The following is a 21534-nucleotide window of genomic DNA, read 5'->3' on the forward strand; positions in this document are numbered from 1 at the left end:
TCCCTACATAATTTCATTTAAATGCCAGCACCACTCTGGTGATATATGTATTTTAGACCATAAAACTTAATACATTTGCAGGAGAGCATTTGAAGCTAATATGCAAAGCTTTTGTGCCTAGAAAACCCACAAATGCCTTTAAACTTTGAACTTCAATGCTACTATCTCCAAAATGGAATTGAACCAGATAATCTAATCTCTTCTGAGCATAATTCTTTCTTTAAAACCAAAATCGATTTTTAAAACAATTTGAAATTCTTTAAAACTATTTGTCCTGATTCCCACCAGATATCAGATAAATGAAGCATTGTTAGATTTAAAAATCCTTTTTGTTTTCTCTGGTTTTATTAGGTTAAAATTTTAATATTTGGGAAATATATTCATTTTCTAAAGCCACAAATGCCACAGATAATGCTTTCATAAATTGAAGCTAGAGATCATAAGGATTATAACTAAATGAATTACTACAAATAATGCTAGAGTGATGGATAAAACTAAGATTATGGATTTAATTATTGAAGAGTTGCCTGTTTTTAGGTTAATTGATGTTTCTGTTACCAAAGGTATTATACAGTTTTAGACAGACCAAAATAAATTTAAATGAATGTGATTTATATGTTCCAAACATGAAAAAAAAACCTATTATACTTAACTGACAGAAAATGGTTTTGGATTTAAAAGGTGGGTTCATTGTAATCCTGTTAATAGTGTTCTGCTAGTAGGACTTTCAGTGTGAGAGAGAATAGTGCTGAATAGGTTAACTCATGTATGTGATCTTGGCAAGGATCATTTAGTGTCACTCTGACAAGAAGTTCCAGACCAGAGACTACGCACCTCACCATAAATAGCTCTTCCCAAGTCTATACTCTTAGGCATAGGAGAGTGGTAGAGTATACACATATCAGTGCAGATTTACAATTAGAGAAATGTGCCCAGATAGTAGATAATCCGTACATGTATTCATTCCTACATCAGACAATAGCATTTGCTTTAAGAACATCTGGGAAAACACATCACTTAAATCCAAATTCAGGGGAAAATGGTCATTTAAAAAAAGTAGAAATGTCATCAGGCTTTGAAAGATGAATTCTGTCTGTTGTACAAATACAAATTTTTGATAAGCACAATAAACAAATACATTAAAAAGTAGCTTGTGAGAAATTTAGAACTGGTTACCTGGGTTTTATCTTTTTTATCTGAAAGAGCTAGTAATCCTAATGGTTGTTGGGTTGTTCTGAGTGTTTTGGGGTGTTCTGATCTGTAGATAGGTCAGTTCTCCCTTGATATCTGTGATGGCATATACCTCCAAAATTTATAAGTATACTGTAACACATATTTTTAAGAATTTGTTATTCAAATATATCCAGAATTAAATAATCTTAGCTCGTAACTTAACTGCTTATTTTGTAGAAACTCAATAAATAGTTGTGGATGGAGTCATTCATATGAGACTCTTAAAAATGACACAAATGTCTACCAGTGGTTAGTTTAGAACCAATTTCTATTGGTTTACAAGTAAAATGTGTAGTATTTTTTAAAGTAGTCTAATGTCTTAATATAATTAAAAAATTTTTGTTGACTATTTTTAACTAATTTCAAAAGGGATCATAATTATCTAATTTCAAATACCTAATCATCATTTTAGGAAATCTGCAGCAGCTTGTAAACTGCCATAGTGACATACCAAACTAGCTGTTATATGGAGTATCAAAAACTTGTGAATGTCATTTTAATGACATTACAACATTAAAAAATCTATTTGTACTTTAAAGGAACCTACATAATATTGTGCATATTATAATTAAGTAAAGTGTATTTAAACTGTTTACTTTCAAATCACAACAAACAAATGCCATCTACATCATTGAAAATGATCCTTAAAATTCTGAAACCAAAATTTAAAGGGTCACAATATTTCTTTGGCCAACTAGAACAGTTAATAAAAATACTTAAGAGTGATGGGCTTCTTACCCAGAAGTCCATAGGTGGGCTTCAGAGGTCTGTGAACCCCTGAAATATATATATATATATATATATGGATTGTGTTTGACAAGAAGAAAACATAAATTCTGTTAGATGTTTTTTAAGACTATTTTTAAAGTACTTAAAATTTGGGCAGAACTTTTTTTTTTAACAGGAGCAGCTTTAGAGATAGTGTATTTGGGGAATGATGGTGTTCTACATTGTAATAACTTATTTCATATGTGCCTATTAGGAATATGAACTAAAAGATTATCATCAAGTATATCTCATGTAGTAGTTACCTGTACTATGTGCCAGATACTGTTATAAATATGGATGTAAGTACTGCTTTTATCTTATTTAATCATTATTGCATTTTAACCATTTTAGCAATTCTAGGAGGTGAGTTTTACGATGATCCTCATTTTGTAGATAAGAAACCAAGGCACAGAAAGGTTAAGTGACTTGTTGAGGGCCACATTTTGAACAAATGGCAGAGCTGAGACTCAAATCCAGTCTAATATGAAAATCAGTGTTCTTAATCATTATTCTGTACTATTTAGAACGTTTTGAAAAATAAACATTACATAGATATATTAGTACATTTTCCTTTCCTAAAATGTAAGCAGAGTTCTATAGTAATGTCTGATCAGAAAAGAGCAGTATGGTCTTCAAGTAGAAATAAGCTTGTAAAATTTTTAAATGTCTTTCAACCAGAAATAATATCAATTTGTTTAAGAGAAAACAGTTGTATCTATTTTATTTACTAGCAATTTTTTTTTTAACTAATTAATGAAATTGTTTTATTTCTGAGAGATACAATAATTTATTTCTGGTTACCATGTACCCAGAACCTATGATATTGGGCCTTTGTTAATGTTATTTTAAGAGAACACTGACTTGTTTTAAGTGATAAAAAACATAGAGTCATTTGATTTAGAGGAAGGTTAATAGTACTATGCTAAGCAAGTACTTTCTTCATGATGTAGCTGTTCATTTTTTCAAAAATGTTTTAACAGTAATTTTAACAATTTTACCTACTTGTATTATTTTTTGTGAACAGGTTTTTTCCTTGTATGATTTAAAAATTTTTTTAATCTTTAAAAAACTTAGTAAAAAGAAGACAGTCATTTCGATATGACACTTGTGAATCACTTCCTTGACATGAATGTCTTTGAGTTTTCTATCTTCCTTAAACGAGATAATTCTAAATAGCCAAATCAGATTACAGTAATTTGGAGAAATGTTTATAGTGATGCAGTTGAATTGTCTGTTCAATAGATGATACCATGTGAGTTTTTAAAAATCCTATTTAAGCATGAAGAATGTTAAATAAAAACATTTCTGAATGTGAGACTATATAGTTTTAAATGCAAACTTCAAGATCTAATTATGAAAATACACAATAAAGCTAGGTTTGACGAGTCAGTATGAATTGTTGCCATAGTGTAGTTTAAAATTTTTTAAAGCAATGATAAGGTTAGTAAGAAATTGCTTGGGGAAAGGTCATCAGTGAGCAACCTCCCCCAATTTCCTTCAGCTGATCGTTTTGCCATTCCCTCTTTGGTCTACAAAAATCTGGAAAGTTGGCCTTTGTATAAAGAAATTCTCTATGTTACAAGTAAGGACTACTACTTATTTTAGGAAAGTTGAGCAGGAAAAGCCTGATCCATCACTAAGAAACCATCTGCAGAGCCAGTCCAACATTTTAATTTGCTGATGGCATGAGTATCTTGAGATAATAGCAAGCCTTAACCCTTCATTAGATAGAAGTTTTTAACCAATATTTATTCCATTTTTGGCATTCCACTGGAGGTGAAATATAGCAGCTGTTTAAGGAATACGTGTGTGAATATATGTGAGTATTTAGAAACAAAGAGCCATACTGAAATTATGAAGTGATTAAAATAGAATTTAGTAACCCAAGTTAAAATTTGGCTAGGATTCACGAGAGATTGTTCTCCTTAGACTTTGACAGTGTGCTTTTTAACAAAGTACAGATGCTCACACTTGACCAGTTGTGAGTAGATTCACAGCATGAGAAACAGGAGAGTATTATCCCAAATGTTTACATAGGGTGTTAAATAAAAACTATTAAGGTAAAAAGTTCAATACTTTACATAGATAGTAAACTATGCATATTATTTTATTTGTAACCCCATGTGTTAAGATGGGACACTGTTAAAGTAACAATCACTTAAAAAACCAACAAACCAGTATTTAATTTGTTACTTAAAATTAATAATTAAAAATCAAATGGAAGCAATGTCTAAAGTAAGAATTCACAATAAAAACTACTCAGGCTCTTATTGGAAATATAATCATTCAAAATGGACTAACCTAAAATATACCTTTAGAGATAGAATAAGGGTGTAAGTTAGCAAAGTGTTAAATAAGATTTCAGGGAGCCGGTAAAATTACTTTTAAGAACTTAAGAACTGCTTATATGCAAAAAAATATTAACTGTAAATTTAAGTTCATTCATACATGGCCTTATTTGAAGCAGTATATTGCATTCACTAGTAAAATTCATATCAGTAAGATATTTTTGAAGTATATTTTTCTCAGATTTTCACTATTTTGAACTAGTTGTTCCAGTTACTAGTCCGAATTTCTTAGGAAATCTAAGCCTTTAATGAAGACATGCTTCTGAAAAATAAGGCAATTTTCTACAATCTGCTTATGAATAGAAATCTTTGGTTTTTAGTTAAAGCGGCAGGAAGGATTTTGCAAAAAGAAAAACTAAAGAATCAAAGCAATGAAAAGGCTCTTAGCAATGGGAAACTCCAAACCCCACCAAGGTCAGTAGAGTACCTAAGGCACCTCAGGTTCAGAAGACACAATCAAATCATCTTTGCGTAGAGTTCTGATCATCTATATACAGGATTTTTATCACCTTGAGAATGTGAAGCTGAAAAGGTAATGTCTAAACACGGTTATTGTGACTAAGAAGAGAATCATAAGAGTTCATAAATGGGACATTTAGGGATCATCTGTTCTACCTCCCATACGTATAGATGAGGAAACTGAGGCCCAGTCATGAAACAGGACAGCAGAGCTGTGTTTTCAGATTTTTAGTCCATTTCTCTTAGGGCAGAACAAATTCTAGATTTTAATTTCCATTGGGCTAGTAATCCAAGTATAAGTTTCAGAGGTGAATTTGGAGGAGGGGGGGGGGAATTCCCATCAAATCCCCAAAGGCAAGTTGGAAATGTATAATACTTTAATTTCTTAATTCCTTTATACCAAGTGTTGGGCAATTTAGCTAATGTACTAACTGATTTACACAGTTCCTTTCAATTCTGTCTAAAAATATTAGACCAAAATTAAATGAGAAAGTTACATAAGATTCCCTTTGAGCATACATAAGGCCGTGGTATTTAATGTGACTCGCCCCTTTTTGGGAGAAGAGGACATCTCACTGTTCAGTTCAGAGAAAAAAGCTCCTGACTCGTTATCCAGTAGACTCTCCATTCTTCATGGGGAAGGCGAAGCTTATATTTTTAAAAATCTCTACAAAGCTCACATACAAGACAGTACACATCCTAGATTCGTGACTGATATGAGCATTTAAGGCTGTCATTTTCAAGTATAAAAGTTTAGTGTTCTGTTACCCAACCTGTGCAATAGATATAGCTGTAAGCCTAAGCCATGGAAATTAGTAGGAGCTCACCAAAAGCTGAAGTCATATTTAGGCAACAGCAAGTCTTAATGTAGGAAAGGCTGGGAAAAAAATCTATGGGTTAGATTATGCTTCTCTGAACTGCATTAATTTGTTCACACTGAAACTTTGTCTAACACTATTGTCTGTTGCATGGGGTGTTTGGAATAAGGCAGATCCAGCAGACCAAACAAGGAAGCTTAATTAGGTAACAACTAGTAATGAAAGTGGTTCGCCTCGAACACAGTTCTGTGGCCTCTTCCCCCAGAGAAAGATTAGAAATGGCTCTAGTATACCAAATAAGCTTCACAGATGAACATGTAAAAAATTTTTAAAGCAGGGCCTTTCACGTAGGGACCAACATGTACTGCTTATGGATGAAATAAATTATTATTTACTTCTGACTTGATATAATGTGAAATGTAACATGGCTGGGAAAAAATGGTTATCTGGAAGCCAGTATTTTGTTTGCTTTACACTCTAGGTGTTGGACTTAAGTTGTAGTTCTGTAACTTCTGCTGTGGTTTCAATATCTATCTGAAAGGTGACATCAGTTTTATAGTGGAAGCGGTTGCTTTGTTGTAAATTCCATGTAACATGCTTGAATTCTAGGTCTTTCTCTTTAACACAATTTAAAGTTTCTTGTGGTTTGGTCAGCATACACACTTCTCATTTCATTTGATATACAAGCCAAGGTGGAAATTCAGAAACAAAATTACCAACTAGTTCAGAGAGCTAAATTGAGTCCAAGATTATAGCAAAGTCTGACCCAAAATTTTAATTTGTAATTTTAGCATGTCTCTCATGCAGTTTGGGGAGCATCAAACTAAATCTACAGTCAGAAGCCTTGTTACAGTTGAATGCACATTAACTAAAACGTGTACATTTTTAGTGTTCATGATAAATGCAGTTATGACCTTATTACACTTTTGGCATTCTTTAAGAAAGCACATTAAGCTTTAATATAGAAATATTTAGGTTACACTTGTGCTCAAGTAATAAAACATTTGTTCTTTTTTGACCTCATACATTCTCTCCTCAGGTATGGCCCATCTCCTGTACGCTTGGAGCAACCTTTGGCTACGTGGCTGGCCTTGTTATTTCACCACTCTGGATATACTGGAATAGAAAGCAACTTACATATAAGAACAATTAATTGGAACAAAGGGAGAAGATATTTCTTTGTGCAGATTCTGTAAAGACTGTGCAGAAATGTGTATGGGGTCTAAGCCAAGCAGTTCCATTTACAGCACTTTTTTTTTTTTTTTTTTATAGTTACAACATGATGCAATTGTAGCTTTTTAAACTATGAAACCCCTGAGAGATTGTACCTTCTAGTTGAAATAAAGTATTTATAATGGATTGTGGCTTCAGATGCTGTTTGCTGCTTCTTGGACCTTTAAGAAACATTCTTAATGAACCTTATAGTTCTGAGGACAGGGTTGTTTTTTTCTTTCAAGTTTTAAACTGCTTCAGTATAAGAGGTCTGGGTATAGCGGTAGCATGTCATATGCTTTCTTAGAGCGAAATGGACAGTTTCCTTGGCCACTGAAGATGTCTCACGTAATCAAACAACAGTTTATACATCTTGATCCTATTCTTTTTTTTACTGTGTGTTTCTTTGGAGTTAAAATGGCTATGATAGCCTCATCAAAAACAGTCTTCAATCCCTTCTGGGTTAAAGCTGAACATTCCACATAGCAGCACGCTCCTATCTGGGAGGAAGAAAAAAAAAATCACAAATATATAAAACCTTTTTTACACAATTGTTTTGACACAAAGACACCATTACAAGAAAATTATAAAGTACAACTATGCAAAAAGAATTAAATCATCATAATACCCAGAGATAGCTAACTATTAAAAAACTAGTATACATAGCCTTCCAGACTTCTGTCAAATTCATTCATCAAATACTGGGTACCTACTATATGCCAGGCACTGTTTCAGGTGCTGGGGATAATGTCAATGAACTGAACACTCGAGCAAAGTCCCTGCTGTGTGATGCTTACATTTGCTTAAGTTCTAGGGGAGGGACAGATGAAGGACTATAGAGCAGATGGTGGCACATGCTCTGGAGAAAAAGCAAAGTGAGGGAGATGGAGAGTGCATAGGAGGGTGGTGGTGGTCAGGGAAAGCTCAACGAGGTGAAGTTTGAGCAGTGGGTTACCTAGAGGAAGAATTTCAAGGCAGACAGAGCCACAGATGCAGGAGCTTGTTTGGAGCATTTAGGAAATGGTAAAGGAGCCAGAGTGGCAGGAGAGAGAATGGGGCAGGGATGGCAAGAGATGAGTTTAGTGAGGGACCCTCGAGGCCACGCTAAGGACTTTGGCTTCTACTGAGCACTCATTTGCCAAATGAGAGAATACAGCAAGGAACAAAAGTTAAGTCTACCAATCACACTTACACTTTAGAGGGAGAAGACCATGAACTATAGAGGTAGAATATCAGTAATAATGTGGTTTGGAGAAAAAAGGAGAAGCAAGATAGGTAAGGAGTGAAGACAAGATCGGGCAAGGTCTCATTGAGAAAGTGACATTTGAGCAGAGATCCAAAAGGAATGAAAAAATGAATAATGATCCACAGGGAAGAACATTCCAGGCAGAGGGAGCAGCGAAAGCACAAAGCTCTGAGGTAGAAGACGAGAACAGCAAGGAGGCCGTGACCCTGAAGCACAGTGAGTGAGGCGGACAGGTAGCAGGAGCCATGGTGAGGACGCTGGCCTTTACTCTGAGTGAGCTGGGAGCTGCTGGATGATTCTGGGCAGAGCAGTGACCTGATGGAGCTTTTATTTTAAAAGACTCACTCGGTCTGTTATGCTGAGCACAGTTTAGCGTGAGTTAGAAACTATCCTGGTATAACGGGCCCGAGGTGGAGGGGCCTGAACCTGATTGTTAAAGGAGGGGATGGTGAGTAGCGTTTGGAATCTGGATATACCGTGAAGATAGAGCAGTATGTTTTACAACAGGGTTGGCTATATGGTATGAGAGAAAGAGCAAGGTCAAGTGTGACTTCAAGGTTTTTGACCTCAGTTTACTGGGAGGACAGGCCTGGAGGGTGAAATTAGTAATTGTTTTAGACATGTTAATTGTGAGATGCTTAGCCACCTAGATGGACTTGTCGAGTGAACAACTGGATAACCGAATCCAGAGTTTAGAGAAGAAGTCTAGGCTGGAGACAGAAATTTGAGAATCTTCAGTAGTAGCTTGTTCAAACCACAAGATTGGCAGAAGCTCATCCCGGCCTAGAGAATGGGTGTGGAAATAGAAGAAAAGATGTGCAAAAAGCTGAGTGCTGATCCCTGAGCCCTCCAACATTCAGAGACAGGGTGATGAGGTGATAAAGGAGAGGCCAATGAGAGGGGAGAAAAACCAAGGAGGGAATTCAAGGAAGCCAAGTGGAAGTATTTCAGGAAGGAACCAACAACTGCGCCAGATGCTGCCACAAGGCCTAAAAACAGGAGTATATTGTTTTTGCTACAACATTTTTTCTTATATAATAAATATAAACATCTCAATGGATATATTAGTATAAATTTTTCATAGATGCAGGGTTTTTGGGGAGTTTTTTTGCCATTATAAACAATGCAGCAACTTTGTAGCCATCTTTTTAAGCACATCCCTAATAATTTTTAGGATAAACTCCTACAAATGGAATTGCTTAATCAAAAGTGTGCATGACTTAAAGGCTTGTGCATATCGTCAAGACTGCTTTTACTCAACAACTAACACAGTACCATAGAGTGCCCACTTGCTTTTACCCCGAGAAGAGTAGCTATTGTAATTAATTTCTTGTTTTTTTGCCAGTTTTATCAGTGGTAATTGAACTTACATTTGACTATTAAGAAGTTTGAACATATTTTCTATCCTCAATGGCAATCTGCAATTTTTTGGTGAATTTTCCATTGATGTTCCTAGCCCATTTTTCTGTTGGGGTATATATGTCTTTTTCTGATTATTTCATTTGCAAGGTGTTCCTGTATACTAAGGATATTAACCCATTTTTCTGCCATATGTGTCAAGTTTGTTATATGACTTTTAATTTTATTTCTAGTATTTGACATATTAAATTTTTATGTAGTTAAATCATTAATATTTTCATTTATGACTTTTCCCTTTATGACATTTAGAAATTCCTCCTTTCCCCAAGATTATGAAATTGAATATGCAGACTTTCTAAAGTGATTTGTTAATGAAGCTATTTATCTTTTGCTTTAGGAAAATCTGTCCTCCAAAAAATTTTCTCACTTTCTTCTACCTCCTGATAGTACAATTTAAAAGATCTTATTAGGTTCTGTTTCCACCAAAGCCCTATTAAAATCACAACATCTAAAAAATAGAATCTAATAATGCTAGGGCCCAGTAGAGAAAAAAGTAAGCCTAGCTTTGGGGCAAGGGAAGAATATAAGTTAAAAGGTATTATGCACATCAGTTATGTATTTTTTATAATGCTACTATTTCCTATCTTTCATAAAAAGATTGGAAGAAAATTCAACTCATTTCTTTTCAAACCTAGCCAATATTTTTTGTTTTTAACTGCAGATTTAAACTGTCACCCTATGCCACTCCACTACCTACTCCATGAGTATTAACTGAACACAGAGCCTGATTTAGCATGGTACAAATATTTAAGTGATTAAGAAGAACTTAATGATCAGGACTTTTCTGATTCCTCTTTCTATATGTGACCTTTTTAGGGAAATATTATTGGTGAGGTGATAAAGGAGTCAGGCCTTAACTGAAATCCAGCTCTGCCATTCATTACCTGCATGATCTGACAAGTTACCTGAGAAGTTATCTGACATCACCAAGCCTCCATTTTCTGTCAAACAGGGAACTAGTCAGAACTATCTCAGAGTTGGTGCAAGGATTAAATGAGATAATACATGGAAAGCACTCAGCACAGTGCCTGGCATATGGTAAGTGCACAATGAATGTTAACATCTATTATTACCTTAGCTGCTTTCGCATTTCATTTATTTTTAAATTCTGTAAAGGTTCCATTACCTCTTTTGCTAGTTTCTGTCCTTGTTCCACACATATAGGTTTTTCTTTCATATCATTCAGTCTTGCTAAAGTTTTGGGGTCATCTCGGAGATCAATCTGATTAAGAAAGGTCAATAATGTCCCATAATATTACAAGTCTTTAAAGATAAATCAAAGCATGTAGTCCCATTTAATGCCCACATAATAAAAGATTAAACACAAGAACTTAATTTTTAAAACCAACTAATATAATTTTGGCACTTTTTCCAAAAACCCGACAGAATTTATTAAAACTTGCAACTAAGATTAAAGACATGTATCATTTGCTAAACCTCAGGACCACTTGTCTGAGAGCAATACCACAAGATAGGCCAGAGAGATTATTCTTAAATGGATAAAATCAAAGCAGACATACCTGAGTTCCTATTAATAAAAAGGGTACATTTGGTGCATATTCCTTAAGTTCTGGTACCCACTCCTCTTTCACATTTTGAAATGAGGCTGGATTTACCACAGAGAAGCATATAAGGAAGACATCAGTCATTGGATAAGATAAAGGCCTCAGACGATCATAGTCTTCCTGAGGAAGAAAGAGAAACCTCATTATTTCTGTTTCCATTTCTTGAGTGTACTGATAATGTATACATCAGATTACATAAGCAAAGAAGCAAAGTCAGGTGTATTTGTGGAATATATAGCACTCTCCATAAAACACGATAATCCCATTTGTTTTCGTTAATTTTCCTTCTGAACACCAGTGGGGTAAAAATATGACAAGATCATTAACTACAATGAAACTTGGAGGAGATATATTGTGATAACTAAAGCTGTCACTGTAAACATTAACTGAAAAGTTTGCACAAAGAGCTGATTATAGCTAGATGTTGTCCAAGTGTTATCATTTATAATAACTAATAGGTACTGAATGTTTACTGTGTCAGGTACTGATGTACATGCTCTCCCATGTATTACTTATTTAATCCTCAGAACAATTATATGATAAGTACCATTATTCATGTTTTCCGTTTGAGTGAACTGAGGCACAGAAGTTAAATAACTTGTGTTAAGGATACATAGCCAATAAGAAGAGATCATGCAATCCATGTTGTTCTACACTCTTCAAGTATGTCTTTGAGATCTTTCCAGACCAGAATACGTTAGACTACCATGTAATTTTAAACTGCTGCTTCATATTCCTTGGAGGGCTGTACTATTGATGGTTGTTTAGCATCTCTCTATCACAAAAGGCAGCGAAGATCTTGTTTTGCTTAGACTATTTTCCGTGACACAAAATTCTATTTATTTATGTTCCGGTGAGTAAACAGAGTCAGGATTCCATTTTTGTCAGGGCCAGTCTGTCATTTGGTTTCAAGGAAACTTTATTTTTGGCCTAGGCCACCACCCCTCTTAAATGACCCACTTCACCACCAGAACTGCAGTGAACGTGGAAACTAAAATGCTAAAAACATCTTCTACTTGCAGTTTCAGGAGCAGTATCTCCCTCATGGTACAATTTTCTTTCATTTCATCTTCTAATATTTTTCTGGGTGTAATGTTCCAATGAAAGCTATTAACATCTCAGAGTCTTGACTTTAAGTTAACCCTTCTGTTTTTCTATGATTTCGAAGGGCACTTCCACAGTCTGGAGCTGCAGTCATTGACAGATTTCTCAGGTGTTAGCTATCACAGGCCAGGAGGGGAAATGCCATCTACAACCTTTTTCACCCTTTATTTTTAAAAGTGGAAGCCTCTAACTGGTTATGAATAAAGCAGTGCTCTGGTGTTAAGAAATTATTAATGAAGAAATCAAGTAGAGTGGGTATGAAATACATTGTAACTGCACCATCCAGTTACTATCAGAGGACTCTTATCAAAAATAGAACATGTTTTTAAAAATCAGTTTGAATGGGTGTATTAAATATACTTCCTGTACTCTGCTGCTTATTTCAAACTGCATATCATTAATGGGAGAAAAGAGATGGCATTTAATCTTAGCATCTACCCAGCAACTACATTCCAAGAGAACTGGCATGGTCAGGGAACGGGGTGCTGCTCTTGTTAAAAAAATCTCATCCATATTTAGATCTCCAATTTTCAGAGAATTAGAAATGGAGATACTATCTCACAGGTGTATGAGAAGTAAATGAAATAATGCAACTAAGGCACTCAGCATGCTGCCAGGCACATAAAAGGACCCATCCGATGCTTTCACATAGATTCTTCATCCCACAGGAAACCGAGTCTCCTATTCTTCCGTAAATCCATGCAAGGTCCCAGCAGTCCCACACGAGTCCTGGTTTTGCATCTCTTTCCAACCACAGAGAAGAAATTTCTTTAGTGAAAAATAAAAATTTCTACACTGGCATCAAAACACACAAACCAAACTGAGTTCTCTTGAGGACAGTATAATTTTCAGATTAATGAAAAAGAATATTATTACAGTACTAATTAGTCATTTGAGGACCCAAGAGCCTTGAGACTATTTAAATGTAACCAAAAAAAAATAATAATAATAAGATTTATATATTTCTGGGAAAACCAAATTAGATTTTTTAATGAAAATTTTACTTTTCAAGCAAGTTTACCTCATCAGGGAAAAAGAATGTGCACTCCTTCTCTAGAAGGGCATTAAAAAGTAAGTGAATGCAAAGTTCTTTAGAAATACTTAATAATATTCATCCAAATATTCTACAGAACATAAGTCTGTTGTATGGATTGCTTTCATAACTATAGTAAATACTGACTTTCCTCAATAAGAGACATGTGGGCACAAAAGAAATAAATTAATCATTTCTAGATATTTGTTAAATTACAGATTTTGTTGAAATAATTAAAATGTGAAGGATTTGGGCTATTAAAAAAAACAACAACAAAGCATGTTTAGAACTCCTTAAAAAGAAATGTTATCTCTTAAGTCTGAACTATCTAAGACGGACTCCTGCCTGTAATCACCAGCTAAGTAATTGGCAGTTATTATAAGAATGACACCTTTCTGCTTCCATCCAGCTGAGTAATTAGAAGTCTAATAATAGACAGCAAATTAAAAAAATAATTTATCCCCTATGCATACTGTACCCTGAATCATATAAAATTGTTTATATCTATTGTACAGTGAACTTAATGTGAAATTCTGGATTTGGGGATAAGTAAATTGAAGCATGCAGAATACTTCATCTCTAGCTAGTTTAAATTTTACAACAAAACAAAAGTTAAATGTGGAGTGAATGCCCTTAGTTTTAAATAGCCACTTATCAAAGTCAGAACTTCTCGGAGTCAACCCTCTAGTGTCCTAATTATCAAATCAAGTGTATTTTAGTCCTAATAAAAAAAAAAAGTAGGTATTTAAATATTGCAACATGGTAACTGGAACGTTCTCAGGAGTAGAGAAAGTATATTAAAGACAACTGTCTTATATCAAAACCATGAAAAACAATGGTGAGTTCAGTCAACAGGATTATTGGACTGCTAAGTAAAATCTTTAGTTTCCGATCAACTGGCTAAGAACCAGATGTATCAATTTTTTTTAAAGTGTCTCCTGGTAGCTTAGTGATTAGGCTCTCCATTTTTGACGTCTTTGATCTGTGAGGAGGACAATCTTAAAAAATATCACACACTTACAACCTGACAAAGATCTGTAGACAATGAGGCTGAAAAAAATGTGTTCTGAGAGGAAACAAAAGACCTTTGGGTATAAGAGAACTATAGCAAATGACCATCAGGTGGGAGACCCCTTTTGAAATATGGCTCATCCAGCAGTGCTCACGAGCATCCCTACTTCTGCATGACCTTTGTCAATGCTTCATGTGGACCTGAGGCTCCCTCCTACTTTAGTGAATTCTCTTTAAAATACATATTTTTTAGTATGTGTATGTTTATTTAAAATACATATCCAAAACATGACTTTTAAGCAAAACTACTCACAGTAGTTTTGGAAAGTATATGCCTTGCTCTGTTTTGTTAACTGGTATGCTATCACACACTGGTCACTTAAAATCAATTAGCAAAGATATATTGAGATCATACTGCATGGAAGGTGTTCTAAGGATATATACATAACTACGAGAAATAATTGTTCCCTCGGGAGCTTACAGTTTAACTAGGAATTCAAGATACATACATATAAAAAGATAGTTATATACAACAATGGGAGAAAGAAAAGTGTAAACTGATCAGGTAAATATATAAATGCTTCATCCAAGAATGAAGCATTTATATATTTAGTCTTGGATGAAGCATTTATATATATTTACCTGATCAGTTTACACTTAATAAGCACCTATTAAACGTCCAGAATGGTGCTAAGTGCAATCAATCATCAGAGAAATGAAGGACAAGATTCCGATCATATCTGATTTGTGTAACACCTTACAAACACTTGCAAAGCTCTGTCATAAGATATCTATGTTAAAAATGAGGCAATGAGCTCAAGTGAGCAATACTACCCACAATGCACCTCACTAGAGCTTTGCAGACCTCAAAGCCACAGTCTAGAAGAAAAGAAGCTGCACTGCTAGTGTGAGAACAGGCATAAGGTTAACACAGAGGACAAAGAGTTTGATAGGTGAGGAGAGACACAAACATTTATAACAGTCTCTGCTCTTAGGGAGTTCCCAGTAAGGGAGACAAATGTACAAGTCAGAATGTGGCAAATACCCAGAGTGGTAATTAGAGGATGCTAAGGAAAGACTTCTTAAAGGAGGAGGCATTTGAATTGGGCCTTACAGAATGGAGAGTATTGGCCCATATGGGACCCACTAGCAATGTGGCCTTGGTCAATTCTCTTATTTCTGAGAGGCTTAGTTTCTCTGTAAAATGGGAGTGTGTCAGTGACAAATGCTTTGAAGGCTATAAAGTGTTATAAATGTTATTATATTCCCAAATAATCCAGGATGTTACTGTGATTTAAGAAATTGTCATTAATCAAGAGCTTTCCTCTGTAACAACCTAGAAAGAGAAAAAAATGGGACCACAAGTGAATAATTCTTTAACAGACAAGCCCCAGACTTCTAAAGTCTAAAACAGCTTCTACTTTAAGAAATACATAAAATGTAAGACAGTTAAGAATGTCCTAGACAACTGGTGGCTTATGGTATATGAAGAAGCAACTCTCTGTCGCTTCCAAAGTACATGGTAGTAATTTCCATCTGAAACATCTGTGTCTCGTGAGAAGCCCAAAATAGGTTATCGGGCATGGTTCTTGAGACACTGCAACCCCCAAAGGGTGCTGTACTGAAGCCAAGAGGCCACATGGACTGAAGTTAGCTTCTGAAGATAGAAAGTGTTCTGTCATAAATCTAACTTATAAATTATAAACATTCCTACAATAATTCTTAGTAATAGTAGTCTATGAAACCTCATTTTCCTTTGTGTTGTTCTTTTTGTCACTTTTGAATTCATTTTGTATTTAACTTTCTGAAATGCACATATCGCTTTTCACTCCCTTAACAATAATTCTGTTTTTCAAGGAAGCTGGGTTGGGTCCGTACTGGGAGCATTCTTATAAGTTTGGCTCCAAATACATCAGTGATGAGTTTATTGAATTTGCCTGCCACCTTCTATTATTACTGAACTAAAGAAAATTTGAGGAGGAGAAAGAATTTTTTTAAAGTTCTATAATTCCCTAAGAAGCGAGCATTTTTCAAAAACTTTTCAAATATTTGCCCCCCCCCCCGCTTTCTTGAAAAATAAAAAGATCGGTTGTAAAATGATATTCATTATACACACACACACACACACACACACACACACATATCAGTGACCTGATTAGCTCTTAGTAAAAGAATTCTTGAAATTGAAGGTTTAGCTTCTAATGTTCAGCAACTGTCACCTTCATATGTTTTTATTTATAATAAGTCAATTATAAATATTGACTTATTCCAATAACTATTCCAATTATTTAGGAGCTAGTGAACCAGATATTTGGCTTCTTTTTGACTGCCTGACTGATCATAAACCCTGTTTGGGTTGGCTGGAGAAAGAGAAGAGAAAGTTTAAACGTGCTGTAGCAGAAAGACAATCCGCTAGATAACTGGCCCAGCCCTCGTCATTATGGCCCAGGCCGTGTCATTATGAACCAGCACTAGCTCTTCTCTAAAAGAACAGGACTGAACTATATCGCCACATTACGTGGTTAAAGATGCTCAAAGTAACACTTTTTACCCTAGTAGGCAGCCCTAGTAACAGATTTAATGTGGGAGGAGATTTAAATGACTGGGTAAAATTCAAGCTTTAGGATTCTGTTTTATCTAAGCTGACCCCACAAGGCAGAGGATCAAGACTTAGCTAAATATGGCCCTCAGGCAAGTTGCAGTTCCCCATCTGTGAAGGGAGAATAAATATAGCATACACATGTTAAGATAAATGAGAGAGCTGGTCAAGTGTTTTGAGCTCTTCAACAGACAAGCCCGACTTTCCAAAAAAAGACAAACCACAACTTCAGAGCCAGTGTAGTTTCTTTTGTGCACAATGAGGTGAATTCCCTCATTGTAAAGGATTTAAAGCTGAAATTCTACATTGTCTGGAGCTATAATGACAAATCTCTTTCACTAGAACACAGAGGGCAGCTGGCCTAAAGCAGACAGAAAGAACGTAAATGTCAGGTTACGCTTCCATGTGGTATATACTCCTTTTCTAACTTTGTTGGCACAAATTTCATGTTGATGGAATATTCATTCATTTGTTTATCCCAACAAGTATCTGCCAGCTCGGTGCTGAGCATGTGTACGCTCTGCTCTAGTGAGAGACAGACAGGGCCCTTGCCCTCGTGGAGTTCACAGAGTAACACAGGAGGAGGCAAGTGCCTCTCAACTAGGGCATTGTTCTCCATATATGGGGGATATTCTGGAAATGTGGAAGGTGTTTTTGGTAGTCAACGTGAATGGCGGAATCCCACTGGCATTCAGGGTGAGAGCTGGGTGCTACCTGACTTGTGTACATGATTGTTGAGTATACTGCCAGGCTTTGACGAACACGAAAAACCCTTTTATAATTACTCAAATCTAGGACCTAACTCTGGTGTACATAAAAGCACAGTGTATTCTTTTCACGGTTTAATGAATTTTCTAGGAAAGTAATTTCAGTGCAAACTGAAGGAGGAAGGTAGCCTGTACTTTATTTTGTTCAAAACATTACAGGAGTTGCTTACCATTGTAGGAAATTGCACGCCACTGGCAATATTGCTCTTAGTATTTGAATCACCAATAAACCACAACATCGTTAGTCAACATTTGTAGCTGTTGTATTCATGGACATTCTCCTTCTAGGTGTAGGCACCTGACTACTTCATTATGATTTCTGGAGTACTCAGTTCTGAGAACTTGGGAATTTAATACCGAAATAAATATTTTTACGATGAATTATTTCCCTTTTATTTCCCCTGCATATTACTGCTAGGATGTTACACTGATTTAAAATTGTGTGTACAGAGAGGTCATATTACCTGTAGATTTCATTGGAGGATAAGTGAAGGAGAAACATTCGTTATAAAAGGGGAGATGGGTCTGATTTTGTTGAGACACCAAGCCACGCATTTAACAAACTGGGACAAAAATAACTGTAAATGCAAACTGGGATACGCCTATGAAGGAAAAGGCCAGGTAGGTACCAGGAGAGAGAATTGCCAGGATGACCAGCTTCAGTCTGGGTGGTCAGGAAAGACCAACTGCTCAGATGGAGCAACATCTAACCTGAGATATGAGGGATGGTTTAAGGAGCTAGATACAGGTCAGTGTGTGCAACAGCCCTGAGGCAGAGAAGCCCTGACCAACACTGAAGGCCCTGGGAAAAGCCAGGGTGATAAGGTAGGGTTGCGGCCCACTGCAATGGAATGTCATTGAAAGACTGAGAAAAGAGAGTCATCTAATTTGTTTTTTATAAAAGGCAATTCAGGCTGCTTTGTGGAGAACAAATTAAAGGTAGACGGGAGTACAAGGAGATAGATTATTATAATAATTCAGGTGCGAGAAGGTGGTAGCTTGAACTAAGTGGTAGCAGTTGACAGCCAGTGAAATGGTAGACTCTAGACAGACATATTCTGGAAGGAAATTCAGGTTTGAGTGATGGGCTGGACATGGAGCTAAAGGTCTCTGGAATAATCTAAGGTTCAGCTTGTGCAGTTACATGGATAATGTCTTTTGTAAGAATGAGGAAGACTGAGGGTGGAGAAGCACATTAGGGAGAAAACTCAAGAGGCTAATTTTGGACATGGAAGCTTGAGATGTCTCGAGAAGACTGTCGGAAAAGTGTACCTGGAGGAGCTTTCTGCATCTTGAGTTCCAGACTCAGCTCTAGACGCCTCCTTTTGGCTAAACCACAAATCTCAAATTCGACATTTCTGAACTAAACTCATTTCTTCCCCCTCAAATCTGAAACTCCTCCTGTGTTTACCATCTCAGTAAAAGATACCTCCACTCAATCAGACTCAAGCGAGACCCTCAGGGGTCCTCGACATCAACCCCAAACACGCAGCAAAATCAGACACTGACCCAGCCAATCCCACTGTCCCTTCCCTCTCCACACTTCTTACCAGGGCAGCTCCTACTATCTTCAGGCTTATCTGTCCAACAAATCTGCACTGACCCTCACATTAGGACTATGCATCTCCCCCTCCAACCCCAGTTCTGAATATTTCTGTAGCGCCCGTGGCGTTTCCCATCATCCCCTTTCTTACACTGTACTAGAACTGCCTCTTATCTATAATCTCCACAGGACTCCCTCAGAGCAGAGACTGTTCTTCAAAGCCTGGGCTATAGTTGCTGCTTAAGAAATCCTTGCTGAGCAAAAGAGGGTGGTGTGTGGAATGGTGAAGTCAGAAAGGTAGACTGAAGGTAGATCACAGGTGGCCTGCACCTCCTTCACCAGCTGCAAAGCTGGAGAAGGTGGATCAATTATCTGACTTCTCCAGTAACAGGCTAATTTTTCCAGTTGCTGTCACCACATTTCAGCCAATAATCAACTGCCTCCCTTGATCAGGGCTATTTTTCTGTGGTGCACCAATGGGTCCAACCTACCTGCCTAAATAATGGGAGTTCTAAAGAAGAAAGCCTCAGACTGGGCTATACTTTCAGCATTTTCATTCTTGCTACTTACTGTTTTTCACCATTGCCTTCTTTTCATTGTCTTGACATTTATTTTACCTGTGTTGGATGGGTAGTTATGATGGATACTGTTGACAGTCTACTGAGCATCCTATTTCCTTCTTCTTCCCATGGACCCACCTCTCCTTCATCCAGACCCATGCCGCTGGGGACCCTGACCCTTTATTTAGCTACAAGAATTCCGGACTGGATTAAGCCAATCACGGAGTTTCATTCTCCAAGCCCTGGGCATTGTCATTCGTTCCGGAGTGAGCACAGGACCTAAGTAGTCCAATCAGAATGAAGCATTCCCCAGATTATCCAAGGCAGCTCCTCACTCACCCCGTTTCTCCTGCTGTTCCTCCCCTTTTCTCTCTCACCCCCTCCCTCCATCCTTCTCTCACTCACATATATAAGGATTGCCACTCACTGGGTCTCATCTCAGCAGCTTATGGAGACTGTTCAGAGACAGCCTCCACATGGGCCATTGCTGTGGTCCCTGCATCACACCAGAGTAGATGCTGCCCAGGACTAGCTATTTAAAGGGAGGCATATATAAGCTCCAGGTCTTGCACACTTTCATAAAAATAGTCCTCTCACCCTTTTCAATATTTGGGCTACAGAGGACCCTTGGGCATTGTGGATGCAGGTCACCTGGGCTTCCCATGGTGGGGGCGGGGAGGGAAATAGCAAACACGACTCTAAGTTATGGATGGGCCAAATCCAGAGAAAACATCACTCTCTTCAGTTGTGGACTAACACCTGCCCTCTCTGCCTCTGAGGCCAGGAAAGAGGCTTACGAAGGCTGAAGTCTGTCATTGGCAGACACCCTTACACCTGGCCTTTTAATATACCAAGAAGACAAGCAGCTAAGCAACAAGAGAAGACCCCAGGAACTACACTCTGATTAAGCCTCAAAGGCTGGTTTCCTCGATGCCCAGATGAGGCAGCCAAGCTGCATGGAGGAGTTAAACAATGACTAACAGACCCATTTGGAATCTGAGTACTTGAATCACACTTCTTGGCCAAACCTACAGTGTAATCTGCCATCTGAAGACGAGGAAGGCTTCTCAGCAGGCAGGCGAAATCAAGATGACCTAATGCAGTTCACAAATATACTTTCATGGAACAGACTCTTTAAAAAATGTAGTTTCTGTTAGGAACTCTATAGAGGTGGAGCTTGTGCAACACTGTGAATGTACGAAACGCCCCTGAATTGTATATTTTAAAATGTGCAATTAAAATGTCCATTAAAATGATTCATTTTATGTTGTGTATTTTCACCTTAAGAAAAATACAGCCCACAAGTGTACAAAGCTGGGACCTTGCAGGCACACACAGATACATGCATGCACACATTCACACACACACAGTTATAGAGATTTCATTGAAATTCAGAGAGGTGCTGCGCTTGGCACAAATACCCTGCAGAGGTTTCCAGAAGCCAACAGATCAACTGCTCAGGTCCTGCATGAGTTACCATGGCACACGTCCCCATTTTTGAGCACGGCTTCCTTCACGCATGTTTTACACTCGCCCCTGCCCCGCCTGTTTTGCATTGCATCCTCCATCTTCTCCCCTCAAGCCTTGGCTTTCCTGCTTACAGGAGGCTCCCAGCAGAGCTCTTCCAGACCTAAGACAAGTAACTTCATCACACTACTGTGGTTGTATTGAACTTCACAGCTCCAAGAAGAGCACCCTGCTCCTGCTTTCAAACTAACCCCCACTATCTCACTGAACGTCCACCATCAGCCCATGAGACAGGGCAGCTCCCACTTTCCTGATGAGGAAACTGAGGCTCAAAAAAACTCATCACTTGTCTAAAGTCACAGGAGAGGATGGCAGATATGAG

General features: G+C 37.1%; 2 protein-coding genes across 6 annotated transcripts in view; one reads left to right on the forward strand and one right to left on the reverse strand.

The window, feature by feature from the left end:
* PIGF (phosphatidylinositol glycan anchor biosynthesis class F) overlaps positions 1-6996 on the forward strand; it is a 28666-nt gene extending 21670 nt beyond the window's left edge. For 3 of the 4 annotated variants that reach the window (XM_025045220.1, XM_025045219.1, XM_025045218.1), the window contains one exon: positions 6666-6985. In XM_025045220.1, the coding sequence (XP_024900988.1) occupies positions 6666-6779 (114 nt within the window). In that variant the 3' untranslated portion in view covers positions 6780-6985. Of the gene's footprint in view, positions 1-6665 lie in introns of all 4 variants that reach the window. The other variant, XM_006909625.2, reaches the window with a different exon arrangement.
* RHOQ (ras homolog family member Q) overlaps positions 4075-21534 on the reverse strand; it is a 36870-nt gene continuing 19410 nt past the window's right edge. The window contains exons 3-5 of one of the 2 annotated variants that reach the window (XM_015587546.2): positions 11024-11188; positions 10630-10725; positions 4075-7334 (exon numbers count right to left, since the gene is read on the reverse strand). In XM_015587546.2, the coding sequence (XP_015443032.1) occupies positions 7302-7334; positions 10630-10725; positions 11024-11188 (294 nt within the window). In that variant the 3' untranslated portion in view covers positions 4075-7301. Of the gene's footprint in view, positions 7339-10629; positions 10726-11023; positions 11189-21534 lie in introns of both variants that reach the window. The other variant, XM_006909624.3, reaches the window with a different exon arrangement.

Source organism: Pteropus alecto, unplaced genomic scaffold, assembly GCF_000325575.1.
Source record: "Pteropus alecto unplaced genomic scaffold, ASM32557v1 scaffold131, whole genome shotgun sequence".
Taxonomy (NCBI): Eukaryota; Metazoa; Chordata; class Mammalia; order Chiroptera; family Pteropodidae; genus Pteropus; species Pteropus alecto.